General features: G+C 41.7%; 1 protein-coding gene across 1 annotated transcript in view; it reads left to right on the top strand.

Moving 5' to 3' along the window:
* The window catches only part of SYNJ2 (synaptojanin 2), a 106,324-nt gene that overhangs the window by 48,587 nt on the left and 43,038 nt on the right, over window positions 1–14,699 (top strand). The window contains exons 5-14 of the mRNA XM_054990154.1: window positions 1,266–1,349; window positions 1,916–1,977; window positions 2,865–2,961; window positions 4,101–4,273; window positions 6,207–6,288; window positions 6,474–6,623; window positions 6,705–6,870; window positions 7,719–7,910; window positions 9,547–9,628; window positions 12,245–12,385. Of these exons, the coding sequence (XP_054846129.1) occupies window positions 1,266–1,349; window positions 1,916–1,977; window positions 2,865–2,961; window positions 4,101–4,273; window positions 6,207–6,288; window positions 6,474–6,623; window positions 6,705–6,870; window positions 7,719–7,910; window positions 9,547–9,628; window positions 12,245–12,385 (1,229 nt within the window). The remainder of the gene's footprint in view (window positions 1–1,265; window positions 1,350–1,915; window positions 1,978–2,864; window positions 2,962–4,100; window positions 4,274–6,206; window positions 6,289–6,473; window positions 6,624–6,704; window positions 6,871–7,718; window positions 7,911–9,546; window positions 9,629–12,244; window positions 12,386–14,699) is intronic.

Genomic DNA, 14,699 nt, shown 5'->3' on the forward strand with positions numbered 1-14,699 from the left:
TTCCCTACTCCTCCACTTGAAGCCAGCTGGGTGACCTTGGGCTAGTCACAGTTCTCTGGACCTTTCTCAGCCCCACCCACCTCACAGGGTGTTTTGTTGTGGGGATGATAATCACAAAACTCACAGGAGAGGTTCCAAAATCACAGCAAGCATCAACCAGGGCATACCCCAAAGGAACGAGCAGAGTTAATTGCTGGCAGGCTCGTTGCCAACTTTTGGGGAGATCTCCGGATCAATTTTGGGGAGATTTCCAGCCACTTGGGATTGTTTGGCTCGGAAACGGAACCAACCACGGAGAATATTGCAGCCACTAGGAGCAACATGGCTCCGAAATAACCTTTCATAGTGCTCATTTCGCTAAAAGGACAAGAGCAATATTGATTGAGCACCAACGGACTATGAATGTACAAATAGCGACTCTATTCTGAGTATGATGGACTGTGCACATATATTTGTCTTGTATATGATATAATTGAGTAAAATTGCACTTGCTGTTGATTTTTAATATTAGAGTCACACCCAGTAGTGTCATTATTCAGGTTCCTTTGGGGTGTGCCCTGGTTGATGCTTGCTGTGGGGATAATAATGACATACTTTGTAAACCACTCTGAGTGGACATTAAGTTGTCCTGAAGGGCGGTATATAAATCGAATGTTGTTGTTGTTATTAATCTCAGCTCTGAATTTATATTACAGAATACTTTGTGAAGGCACAATATATGGGCAAAAACATTTTTCATAGATGTTGTATGTATGCAAAGATTATCCATCCAGCTGATATCAGCCCATCACTTGTCACAAGAGCTGATGAAATCGCCAGTAACTAAACGTATGAGTGTGTGTGTTTACATGTGCACATACACAATAGGGATAGCACACCTTTTGACCTTAGGACCCTTAGGGCTTTATACTCGAATAGTCATACAGATGAGGGACTTTCAGCTATTGAAGCTTCTTATATCACTATCTGAAGGAATATAAAAAGATGCACTTGCAGAATCTATATAATCTACCTACCTAGCTATAATCTATATAACTTTACACACAGAGAATTTCTAATGCTGAAAGATTGACTGGATTCAATTTTTACTAGAGGTTCATGTCTGTCTTTCATGTTTGTTTGCCTGCCCATAAACTTGAGGATGCCTTGAAATCAAGTAAAATTTGTCTAATTAACTTTTCAAGCAATCAAATGCAGTATGTGATTGAGAAACTGACAAATGGGGCAATAATGGGAAGATTCTTAAATTTCTTTTATTTTTGCAGACAATTTATTTGGACAACGATGTGTCTTCTTTTGTTCAAATCAGGGGCTCAGTTCCATTGTTTTGGGAGCAACCTGGACTTCAGGTAAATAATGTAAATCAGTAATGGGTCTAATGCTGTGATAGACATTTAAGTCCTTAATCATTCCAGGCAGTGAGTATTTTTTTTAAAAGAATGTGATGTCTTTAATGTAACCAATCACTTGGGAAAAAAGGGTTCTTCCATTGTTGGTGACAGCATAGAAAAGTGCCTAAAGCTCTCAGAGCTTCATCAGGTTCTAAAGCAGCTGTAAAGAAGTAGCACAATTATTAGAGAAGGACAATATAATCAGAAAATAATTGGCAGAAATGGAGGCGGGGAGGAGGAAGATGTGAAGACTTTTCCTCTTCTACACATGGAAGGAAATGTGTGGGCACTATAAAAGTCCCTGAGACAGAGCACCTTGGGCGGGATGAATCCATTCGGTTACTAATATTGGAATGCTTTCACTTGACAATGTTTATTAATAAAGTCTGCACAGAGTAACATGTGGGCACCAGTGTGACTGCAAAATGATAATAAATGAATACGTTCTCCCAATGAAAAAGGGAGACATCTAATGATCCATGTTACAGCATTGCTTCCAATTATTTTTGTTATTGTTTGCTTAGGTTGGCTCCCATCATCTGAAACTTACAAGAGGGCTGGAAGCGAATGCCCCTGCTTTTGACAAGTAGGTTTAATTGCAATGCTGCTTACACAGTAAATTGATCTGTTACTGCTTCATGACAAGTCACCTACATAGTATCACATCTGCTTCTTGGACAATTGTAATGTTACTTTGCAAATCCAGCAGCATGATTACCTGTCTGCTCATAATGGTTTGGGAGAAGTAGGTTTGCTTTGGTGGGGAAAACCAAAACAAATGGGAGAATGGGCTGGTTCTTCTTTCAAGAACATGGTAGGTTATTGATGAGGGAGTGAAGAGTGTATCTTGCAATTTGGTGGGTGGGGTAGTGTTGCCAACAGGGTGTACTCAGTCTCCAAAAAAAATAAAAAATAAACAAACTTCATAAAATATCACAAAATGTCTCCGGAATGGGGAAAGGAGCTGAGTTGTGCATGACTAATCATGTTACCAGTACAGTCCAATAGGTGCCCAGCTGTTTGCACAATCACATTTCATCTGCAAGAGTGGTAAATGCATCAGCTGAGGGATGAATCATATCTTCCAAAGAAACAAAGCAAAAAACAAATCATAATTGGAGTGCTTGGAAAATGGGATGTGTTGCAGCACATTTATTATACTTACCAAGGAGCCTTTTCCTTGCATATTATACACTATCCTTTCAGTCGCCCAACCTCTTAGGACTTGGTGAAAGCAGAGAAATGCCATAAGACTGTGATCAAGAGGTGGATGTTGGACCATTAAAGTAGTTGAATACTCTGCAGGCAGGGTAGTTATTCAGTTATGGGAAAGAATTAGTTGTTCTAAGGGTATTTCAGAAAGAAGCGTTTTTCACAGGGCAACCATCAATCTTTATTGCATGCATTTTTAGGGGAGTTCTAGGTTGTGTGTAACGTTTATTAAACCAAAGCAACCTGTTGCTGCTTTTGCAGGCATATGATGCTTCTGAAAGAACAATATGGCAAGCAAGTGATTGTTAATCTGTTAAGAAGCAAAGGAGGAGAGGAGGTTCTCAACAGGGCATTCAAGGTGAAAACGGAGAGCAGTTGTCATTTTTGCTAATTTCCTATGTGCCCATGGCCCAGCTTCTCATGAAAGTAACACATCTCTTTGTATCAGGGTACATCAGACCTCCGATGTAATTGAGCTTCCTCTAATTAGGATTCTTCAAAGGCTGTGAAATTTTGCACAAACTTAAAAAAAATAACTTCTAGTCCTCTAGACTTGCAGGAGTAGCCTGTTCTTGTCACAATTACCATCATGGTGTCAGCAATAAATGGCAGTATGAGTAAATAACGTTTTCTAAGAAATGATCCTTTCATTACTAGTAGCAATATGTGGGTTGTACTCCATATATTTTAAACATTATAAAAATAAATTAGCATTGTACTCTTGCATTTCTGCCCTTACTAGCCACAGAAATAAGAATTTCAGCATTGTTTACCATTAAATCTTTTCATCTCTCAATAATATCTATAGTTTCCGTAAGAGATGACAATTTGTCATTCCTTTGCAATGTTAACAAGTCAAACAGCTGCAAATTGGTACAATGCTTTGAACAGTGTTCAGTACTGAGATAGTAGTGGTTTAGTCTGATATCCTCACCAAGTATGCAACCAAGTGCAGCTGTCTGTAAACAGACACTGAAACATGGGCAGTTACCAAAGAAATGGATTTGACAACAGTAGCATAGCTGGGATGTGTGCTTCTTACCCAGTTATATACAACCCTTACATAGTCATTATTAAAATGCCTATTTGCTTGAATTTGTTTTAGCCATTTGAACTTTGAAATAAGCCTGACAATAGTGCTAATTCTGGAAAGGAAGCTTGTTCCAAGTAGTAATTGTTCATATTTAAATGTTTCTTTATATGATTCATCTTGCTATTAATTGCCTTATAAGAGTGATCTGCTTCCATTTACACTCTTTACTCCTATCTCTCAGATTTGTAGGATTTCTGGCCTTTCTATATAATCGCTTTCTTCTTTGAGGAAGGGGGGAGGAATAACATAACATTCTATTTATATTGTATGTGGATCTACTTTAAGCTGGCCATATTTAATCATAAATGTTTTGCTGGCAATTCATTGCATGTTGCCACCAATGTTTCTTGAGATGAAAAATATAATGTAAGAGGATTTTTCCTTCCTTTCTTCTTTGCCATCAGAAGTTGCTATGGGCTTCCTCCCATGCAGCAGACACACCCATGATTAATTTTGATTGTCACCAGTTTGCAAAAGGTGGGAAAATGGAGAAGCTGGAGAATTTGCTGGGCCCCCAGCTAAGATTGCACTGGGAAGAAATGGGTGTCTTCACAAAGGGAGAGAATGCAAGTCCCTGGTGAGTGTTGTAGTCCTTTTTTGTTGTGCTTTGTTTTCCTTTATAAAGTTTCTTATGGTCATCATTGTGGCTTCTGTGCAGTCCCACATGGGACTGTGTGTGTTCGGGATAATGTGTGCCCTCACAGAAGAACAAGAGTTACAGGCAAGTCCATCCTGTTTTTTCTTACCACAGTGGTGGATCATGGTTATACTAGCTTGTTTGCAAACCAGCCAGTGGTCTGAGGATGTTTGAGGGGGCAAGTGCTCAGTTGTACACATGGGATAGTTAATTCAAAACAATAAATGATATAACCATAGATAGTGTCTTGTACTTGAAGATGGAAAACCTTGTTTAGATGGGCTGAACTTTAAACTTCTTTGGTGATCGTAGGTAAGTCGCTGTCTGCTTTGCCGAAATGGTAGCTGACCTAGACACTAGATCCATGCTATGTCAAGATCAGACTACTGAAATGCACTTTACACTGGTTCCCCCTCAAAATCAACATGAAGATTGCAGTTGGTGCAGAATGCCATGGCTAGGTGCTAGGCGGAGCATACATATTATTCCTATTCTGCAGTCACTCCATTGACTGCCCATCAGTTACCAGGCTCAATTTAAGGTATTGGCTATCACATACAAAGCCTTTCATGGCCATGGTCCTTCCTATCCTGTTGATTGTATTGACTTACTCTGTGTAATCTGCTTTGAGTCCCAGTGAGAAAGGTGGCCTATAAATAACAAAAATAAATAAATAGTGACAATTTATGCATGTTGGATTATTAATTAGGTAGTGTAGTAATCTCTGCAGCACTTTTGCAGCCTGATCCTGTGTATATTAGATGTAAGTCAAATTGACTTCAATGGGACCCTTCCTCAGGTAAGTATGCATAGAATTGGTTCGCAGCTGGGTAACTGAGGCTAATAAATAGTGAGTTTATAAAAGGCTACTGACTAAGTACAAGTCTGAGTGGATTTGTTATGAGGATAATAGAAAAAGCATCATAAACCATGTTGCATATTAAAATAATTATAGACATTAGTCCTGATCTAGATGTAGCGCACATTCATCCTGTGCTGTGCCAGCTGCACTGGCTCCCAGTGGAGTTCTGGATCCAGTTCAAGGTGTTAACCTTGGTGTTTGCATTCCTTCACGGACTGGGACCTGCATACCTGTGGGACTGCCTCTTCCATTACATCTGCTGCAGGGTGTTGCGCTCTGCAGACAAGCAACTCCTGGTGGTCCCTGGCCCGAAGGACATCCGTCTGGCCTCAACCAGGGCCAGGGCTTTTTCTGCCCTGGCCCCAGCCTGGTGGAACGCTCTCCCACTGGAGATCTGGGACCTGTGGGACCTGTTACAGTTTCGCAGGGCCTGTAAAACGGAGATGTTCCACCGGGCCTTTGGCTGAGTGCCAGTGGGTGTCCTCCTTCTTCCATCTAAGACCACCACTTCTTCTGGGGCTGCCCTCTGCCATCTGCTATGCCTGTATACAGACTCCCAATATTTGTCTAAATAGCCTGCTCCTGGAATATTTTAATTATTTTTAAAAAATTATTGTTGATTTTATGTTTTTGTGATTTTAATGCATTTTTAATGTTGTTAGCTGCCCTGAGCCCATTTGTGGGGAGGGGGGGTATAAATCGAATAAAATAAATAAATAAATTAGGTAGCTAATTGCATAACATTTGGTGGTACTTGATGAGAACATTGATTCCATTGCACACAGCCACTTCAGTGGAGGACAGATGCACATATGCATTGGTTATGCATATATAGAAGGCTATTTCTATGTGTCTGTTTCCCTGCTGGAAATTGACAAATAATCCAGCCTCTATGCGTCTGCTTTTTTATTTTAAAAAAACCCTCTGGTTTGACAGAAGGAAAAGATTACTTAATTTGTGGGGTGGTTCCTGATACTTAGTGCTTTTATTTCTTTGATTTGTTTTTTGAAGTCTACAGACAGGTACCTTGCGAATGAATTGCCTGGATTGCCTAGATCGAACAAACACTGTTCAGTCCTTCATAGCACTTGAGGTGAGTGATCCATTAAACTTTTTGCATGAACACCTTTTCATCATGGTGAGTGTTGCGGGTACCATGAGAAAAGGGCAGACGTTCATTCTGACAGTATTACTTTGAGCAAAATGCCTACATTGGGAGCTAGCAGCAAGTATTAAATGGGGATATTTTCCTCCTTTTTCTTTCTTGTCTTAATCCAGGTTCTGCTCACTCAGCTCGAGAGTTTGGGATTGAATTCCAAACCTATAGTTGAACGTTTTGCAGAATCTTATAAGGCAATGTGGACTCTCAATGGACACAACTTAAGTAGGGTTTTTACAGGCAGCCGTGCCTTGGAAGGAAAAGCTAAGGTAGAGGAGAATACGCGACCCACTTATTTTCTGGAAGTTACTGTGAATGAAATTTGTAGTGTCTATCCTTTTGTTATACAGGTGGGGAAACTCAAGGATGGTGCTCGTTCAGTGTCACGGACTATTCAATCAAATTTTTTTGATGGTGTAAAACAGGAAGCCATTGACTTACTGCTCATGGGTGATTTTTACAATGACGAGTGTGTAGATAAAGAGAAAATGCTCATGGATAACACTGCACTGTTGGGTAAGGAAGAGGCAGAGCTGTCTGCATGCTGATAGGCCTGGAAGGGTCTTTTTGCAGAACAGATGTAAATATTTTAGGAGCAATTTTATAAATACACACACAATGTAAATATATTTAGATGTCTGTACAGAATGTCCAAAGTTTGTGCCTGTGCAGTCATGCACTTGGCCTTTATTGGGAGAGTTTCTTGAGCCTTACTGAAGTCAAAGTGCTTAAATTCCCACTCTTGTGACAAGCAGTTTGTTATCTGTGATCTTGCAGGCTTAGCAAGCATCTTACCATTCATTTCTTGCCTGTCTGTTATGTGCAACACAATAATTACAGCACTGTCTTGCCTATCTGTCCTGACCTTCTGGCTCTGAAGCTCATGGGTAGAACTGGGCAATATGGAGAAGATAGCCGCTGCTGAAAACAGAAGGCATACATTGTTTTCTCTTTCCCTCCCTTGATGTCAATGGGCTTAGAAGGGTGTAACTGTGGTATGGTATAGGCTGTGATTTCATAGGATCATATCTTTTAAAACACATGTTTTATAATTATATACAACAAAACTATGTATTCTCAGCAAAATGTCAATCACTAGGATGGTATTCTCAGGTGTGTGACATTTTCTCAAATGCTGGACATCCACTGGTCATATATGCCTGCTTATGAATTATGACTAGTGAGGGGAGATATTTCAGTATGGGCTGCAGAGTAGACTGGATTATTTGTTCCTTGCTTAGGTAGTAGGAGAAATTATTTAAAGGACATGATGACAATCTGAGTTCCATTTCAGATCATTTATCTTGGCCCTTTTATTTCATGTTAGAAAATCTCCCTCCCCCCTTTTCCCTTCTCTCCCTCAGTGACACCCTGCATTTTGAAAGCCATGTCAGAGCGTCAGTTTGAATTCACAAACTTCAAGAGAATTCGTGTTGCTATGGGGACGTGGAATGTAAACGGAGGCAAACAGTTTAAGAGCAATATCCTTGGTACAAGTGAATTAACAGATTGGTTACTGGATTCCCCTAAGCTCTCTGGAGTTTCAGAATTTCAGGGTAAGGAAAAAGCACTAGCGATGCCCTGTTTGCTTATACGTGTGTGTGTGTGCTGTTCAGATGGACTGACTTCATCATGGGAATATCAAAATTGTTAGAATGACAGACCATTACATAGAGGCCTTAGAATTTGTACACATGTAGATCAAGACCCTTACTAAAAAACTGTAAAAATGAACCCTATGCATGGTAGTGGTAGAGAGTGCCCTCAAGTTATAGTTGACTTATGGCAACCCCTGGTGGGGTTTTCATGGCAAGAGACTAACAGAGACAGTTTGCCATCACCTGCCTCTCCAACCAGGGCCGGATCTAGAGGGGGGCCAGGGGGGGTAGTCTGCCCCCGGCGCCGCCAGGGAGGGGGCGCCGGAAGCAGCTTCCAGAGCGTGCAGGCGGCAACATGGGCAGCCGCGCTGCCTTTTGCTTGCCCCGCGGGACAGGGGGTGGCCAGCTTGCCATGTACCCCCTGTCCTGCAAGGCAGGAAAAGGGCAGTGTGGCCGCCCACGCCATTCACTTGCCCTGCAGGAGAGGGGGCAGCCGGCCGCCCCCTGTCCCGCGAGGAAGGTGCATGGCGCAGGCAGCCTCGCAGCCCCCCGCACTACCTTTTGCTTCCTCCGCAGGACAGAGGGCGCACGGCAAGCCGGTCGCCCCCTGTCCCACGGGGCAGGCGAAAGACAGCGTGGGGGGCTGCAAAGCCGACCACGCCATTCGCTTCTGAAGGGAATGGCACGGGCAGCTTTCCAGCCCCCCGCGCTGCCTCCGGTGCGCAGCATGGTGACATCATCAAAATGACATCATCACGCCACGTCAGGAGCATGCGCGCGCTGTGCGTGCACGCGAGGGCTGGCAAGCGTTGCCCCGGGCGCCGGGAGCGCTAGATCCAGCCCTGTCTCCAACCCTGGTCTTCATTGGAGGTCTCCCATTCAATTACTAAACAAGGCTGACCCTGCTTAGCATCTGAGATCTGATGAAATCAGGCTCACCCAAACATATGCCTATTTCTCGTTCAAAATGATGGACCCTAATGTGTACTTCAAAACAGTTAAGGTACTTCTACATTACCCAAAAACTGAAAATTAGTGCATATACAGTGTAAATCATTCTGATTGGTTGAATTAGGGATATTTTTGACCTATAAAAGTCAATATCTAGGAGATAAAATTTGCCATATAATAGTGGGCAGCAATACAGATAAAACAAGCTAAACAGTGCATTAGATTAAATATCTCTTGTGCTTGCATCATCCTGCAGTGGAGAGGAGAGGCTACTAGTACTACTGAAGATTTTGGATATGGAAAGCGAGTGTTGTCTAATGGTGATAGTGTCAAACTAGAACTGAGGAAACCCAAGTTCAAATTCCCACTCAACCACTCACTGTGAGACTAGTCCAAGTTTGTTCAGTCTAACCTAGCTGTTGTGATAAGAAAATGGAGGAAAATAGAACCTTGTATGCTGCCCTGAGCTCTTTGGAGGAAAGGTGGGATAAAACTGCAGTAGATATACATCCATGTTTGCAGAATGCACACTTTACATAGAACTGAATGGCGAGGTGTTGAAATGATTTTACCCTGCTTTTGCTTTTATATTAATAAATGATCAAGGTAAAGTTAATTCATATGTTGGAGTTTGTTGTCGTAGATGACCATTGTCCTGCTGACATATTTGCTGTGGGATTTGAAGAGATGGTGGAATTAAATGCTGGAAATATTGTGAATGCAAGGTATGTCTAACCACAGTTGTCAAAATGTACACTTGCTATAACCCACTGATACAGCTGCATATAATTTGTGTAGCAATAAATAACTGAAAAACATTAAGTGCTTTTCACACATGTATTCTTACTACTCATTGACTGTAACACCAAGTGATGACTTGCATATATGAACAGACTGTCAATGGTTAAGTGTCACAGATACAGTTTTTGCATCACCTGCTATCAACTCAAACACAATATGTTTCAGCAGATATAGTTTACATGTTTAGCTGAGAGTTCTCAAACGCACCGTAATCCCCATGTTCATTCATGTCTGAGCCAGCCCTTAGAAGGGTTGCTAAAAGAGGGTTTTTTTGAAAAGTGCTGGGAATTACTGTGATTTCATAACGTGCAAAACTTCTTATGTGGAATGACAGGCAGGGAATGAAAGGAAAATGTTGTTCTTCTGAAATCTCTATTGGAAGGTGAAAACTTATTGTCTAGCCAGTATTGGGGAATACAAAGAGATGCTGGAGCTCATTTTGTGCTGGTGGGTTCGTAGATTTAAACTTTAGAATTCAAACACTGTATTGCTGTATTTGGATGTATATAGTGTGATATTAACCTAGTGTTCTATCCAGATTGATCTGGTACAGGATTTGGTCAAAAATTGATTGATTTGAAGGCTTAGAGAGAAAATTATCCCATTAATGAACAAAAAAAATACTGTTTAGGAACAGTTTTCTTGGTATGGTCAATTTATTTATTTAAAATATTTATATGCCTGCCTTTCCCCCAAGCATTTCAGTATCCAAAGTGGGAAAAATATAAAAAACAGTATGATAAAATAGAAGATACAGAAAACATTAAAAATGCTTAAAATGAGGACCAAACTACATACTATACTTTTGGTATGTTTTGAAATCTGTCTACTGCTTTGTTCATGGAAATAACTTTGAAAGAGAGATTCAGTACAGGGTTTAGGACAGGGAACCCCAATGTGTTGTCCATGGGCACAATTGTGCCTACTAACGCCTTTTCTGGTACCCTCCAAATGTTTTTAGAAAGTGGTCAGGAATTAATGTTATTAAAATTATTTAAAAAATTTTTTAAAAAAGTGGTCAGGAGGGGCTTTTGCAAAGCATGGATTCTGATTGGCCATTGGAGTATTGATTGGCAGGCTGTGCAGATTTTTAAAAACATTGCTTTGGCAGAAACGGCTTCTGCAGCACAAGGATCTTCACTATGTAACTGAAGATAAGCTGTAGCAGCCCTTTTGTGGCTGGCTCCATCTCCTGCAGTAGCTGTTTTGTGGCAACCATATTGTTGCTGCACCCACCACACTGTGTCAGAATTACAAATGTGCCCGCAGGCTCAAAAAGATTGAGGATTCTTGGTTTAGGAGGAGGTATTTTATCTCTTTAATAACATAATAACATTTGATTTATATACTGCCTTTCAGGACAACTTAACTCCCAGTCAGAGCAGTTTACAAATTATGTCATCATTATCCCCACCAACAATACCCTGTGAGGTGGGTGGAGCTGAGAGAGCTCCAAGAGAGCTGTGACTGACCCAAAGTCACCCAGCTGGCTTGAAGTGGAGGAGTGGGGAATCAAACCCGGCTCTCCAGATTAGAGTCCTGCGCTCTTAACTACTACACCAAACTGGCTCCATTCCCCCCCCCTTCCCCTCCCTCTTGGTTCCTAATATGTGCTTGTGTTGGTTAACATATATCTGGAACCCTGTAAGGAAAGAACACCTTACAATCATTTTGAATTGGGAAAATGGAAGGGAAATAGTTATCCCTCTTCTACCTGCTGCTTTCCCATAGAATTGGCATACCCATCTCCCAGTGGGGAAGACCTGCTCAATTAGCCACTGCTTGGGTTGTCAGCCAAGGGTTCCTGATGAAATGGTGTTGCACGATGCCACTTCCAGCTGCATAACAGGAAGTTCTGTCACTGTGCTGCACAATGCTATAAGGTTTCTCCAAAACTCTTTGGTAAAATCTATAGAAATCAGAGAAATTCCTAGAGTGTCATATTGGGCAGGGGGAGCCCAGTGAGGATATCCCCACCAGTATCAGGCATCTGACAACCTTGGCTCCTGCCCGTGTGATTAGATTGTTCTAATATTCTTTGATCCGCACAGAAATTGCTTATAGATTAGTTGTTCCTATTCAGCTGGGAGAATTTTGAAGAATATTACTTGGCAGTCACATTTCTCATGGTTATACCTGTGTTATGTTTGCTGAATTCATCTTATGAAATCTGATGTACACATGCTTTAACACTTGGGGGCCTCATGTGAACATGCAACAGAGAGCAATAACTTGGCCTAGTTCCCTGATACATTTCCATTGCAGTGTTTGGAAATGTACATCTCCCTTTTAAACATGTTTATTGCACCATTTAAAATGTTTATACCTTCTTATAATATTGTATCCAAAGCAAACAAAGCTGCATGGAGTGAGATGTGACCCTCTGTTCTGTTACGCAACTGCAGTTTACATCCCACATAAATATCCCCCAAAGTTCTGTGTGTCAAAGACCATTCAATATTCTCGTTTTCCTGCTGCTGCAAACAGAAATGAATTAAAGTCTGCATTTTTTGTTTTGCTGTTCATTGTATTTATTTCAGCACAACTAATAGGAAGATGTGGGGTGAACAGCTTCAGAAAGCTCTTTCCAGGACACATCGGTACATTCTGTTGACATCTGCACAGCTTGTTGGTGTTTGCCTCTTCATCTTCGTACGACCTTACCATGTCCCCTTCATCAGGTAATAACAACAACAACAACAACATGCAATTTATACACCGCCATTCAAGACAACTTAACTCCCACTCAGAGCGGTTTACAAAGTATGTTATTATCCCCACAACAAACACCCTGTGAAGTGGGTGGGGCTGAGAGAGCTCCTAGAAGCTGTGACTGACCCAAGGTCACCCAGCTGGCTTCAAGTGGAGGAGTGAGGAATCAAACCTGGTTCTCCAGATTAGAGTCCCACGTTCTTAACCACTACACCAAACTGGTGTGTTTGCATATGATGCCCCTGACATAACATTGAGAGTGAATATAGGTCATCTCTTGGAAATTCTGATTTTTCAAAATAATTAGAAAGTAGGGAGCAGATCATTATTTTTTTTAAAAGTTCACAGTTCTGTTTTGTTTTTTTAATCCTGGGTTAAATCAACTGGAATAAATGCCAGAATTGGTTTCTTTTCATCAGAAGGGAAATAGAAAAACTGCTGTACAGTACAGGATAAATTCTCAGTATAATTTAACATAAATGAGTTGTGATTTATGCAGCAAGTTCCTATTAGAGAATATCTTTTATAGTTTAACAGTTTCCCCCCCACAACATTAAAGCTATTTCATATGTCACCTGGGTGGATAGAACTTACATGTGGTGGGACACAGGATCATGCCCAGACTTTCCCACCTTCTCCCTCAGCATGTATTCAGTGTGAGCCAGAGCCATGTCTTGTTTTGCTGCAACAGGGGACCAAACTACACAATATTTTTTAAAATGAGGCCCTTTTTGCACTTACGGTTTAAACTGCAATTTATGACATTTCGCCCCAATCGCGATGGCTTCGGCATTGCGTTCGTTCATTTCACACTGTCCACGGCAGTTTCAGCTTGGTGTCTGGTGTTTCATTTCAGACCCACTTTGAAGCTTCGGTTCAGTTTTGGGCTTTCGGGGCTTTGCAGTGCATGTCACCATTTTTTTTTAACTTTGAGCATGCACGGTAATGTTTCAACATTACTACATCTTCTGACCAACAACACCCCCATGCCCAACCTTATGTTAACCACCCCACTGTTCCCAGTGCTGCTGTCAACTCCACCCTCTTCCAAGTGTTGTAAGAACCTTCTCCCAGATGTCAACCCCACCCCAGTCCTCTAAGTGTTTCCAGCACCACCCTGATGTAGCCCCCCCCCCACTCTTCCAAGTGCCGCTTGCACTTCTGCCCTGATTTCCCCTACCCCACTCTTCTAAGCAAGCACCTCTTCCCAAATGTCAACCCCCCCACCCCAGTGCATTAAAAAAAATGTACAAGGCTTCTGAATATTCAAGTGATTGCAAAGTGATCCTTACAGAACCAAATTCAAGACTGAACACTAGGGATCCTCTACGGCAACATTTCCCCCCACAACAGTAATGCTGCAGTGTTGCTTCTTCTCCATAATTTTTTTAAAAGCGTGAAAGATTGAATTGTTGCTCTGCCAGTTATTTTCTTTTGAACACATTAAACCCACTCTGGATCATTAAACCCACTTGAATCCCACCTGTTTCTTCGGTCTTCTTAAAGGTAAAAGTAGTCCCCTGTGCAAGCACCAGATCATTACTGACCCATGGGGGGACGTTGCATCACAACATTTTCTTGGCAGACTTTTTGTTATGGAGTGGTTTGCCATTGCCTTCCCCAGTCATCTACACTTTACCCCAGGAAACTGGGTACTCATTGGAAGGCTAAGTCAGCCTTGAGCCGGCTGTGTGAACCCATCTTCCACCAGGATCAAACTTAGGTCATGAGCAGAGCTTGGGCTGCAATGCTGCAGCTTACCATTCTGTAGCACAGAGCTTCTTAAGAACCGCAATAATTTTTAAATGCAAAATCACAATGCTGCAATGTTACTTTCCTCGTTAAACCAAAAAAAAAGGTGGAAACAGCGGTTGGGGATCTGAGGAGAGTGGGTGTGGTTATTTCCACACTGACCAATCAGCTCCCAGAGAAAAGGAGAGGTGGGAGAAGAGGAGAGTATAAGTTCACACTGACATTAATTGTGCCAGCTGCGACTCAGCAGCAGCTTCAAAATAACATCGCAATATGTCCGCAAGAAGGAAAATTGGAGATACCACAGACAAACATCGGTTCTGCGTCCTATGACTACCTTGAAAGTGTGAAACTCCATCAAACATGGGAAGCAGAACATATACCGAAACACTTTAAAGTCCCATTGTAAAAAGGACTGAGTTGGGTCTGGAGACTCAATTTCTTTGCAGCCATAAAGGAGCTGTGAGGAATGTAATTTTTAAAGGCTGCAGGAGTCGGTTCAGCATCGTTGGCCGTTTTCACACTGTCTAT

The sequence above is a fragment of the Eublepharis macularius genome, chromosome 1, assembly GCF_028583425.1.
Source record: "Eublepharis macularius isolate TG4126 chromosome 1, MPM_Emac_v1.0, whole genome shotgun sequence".
Taxonomy (NCBI): Eukaryota; Metazoa; Chordata; class Lepidosauria; order Squamata; family Eublepharidae; genus Eublepharis; species Eublepharis macularius.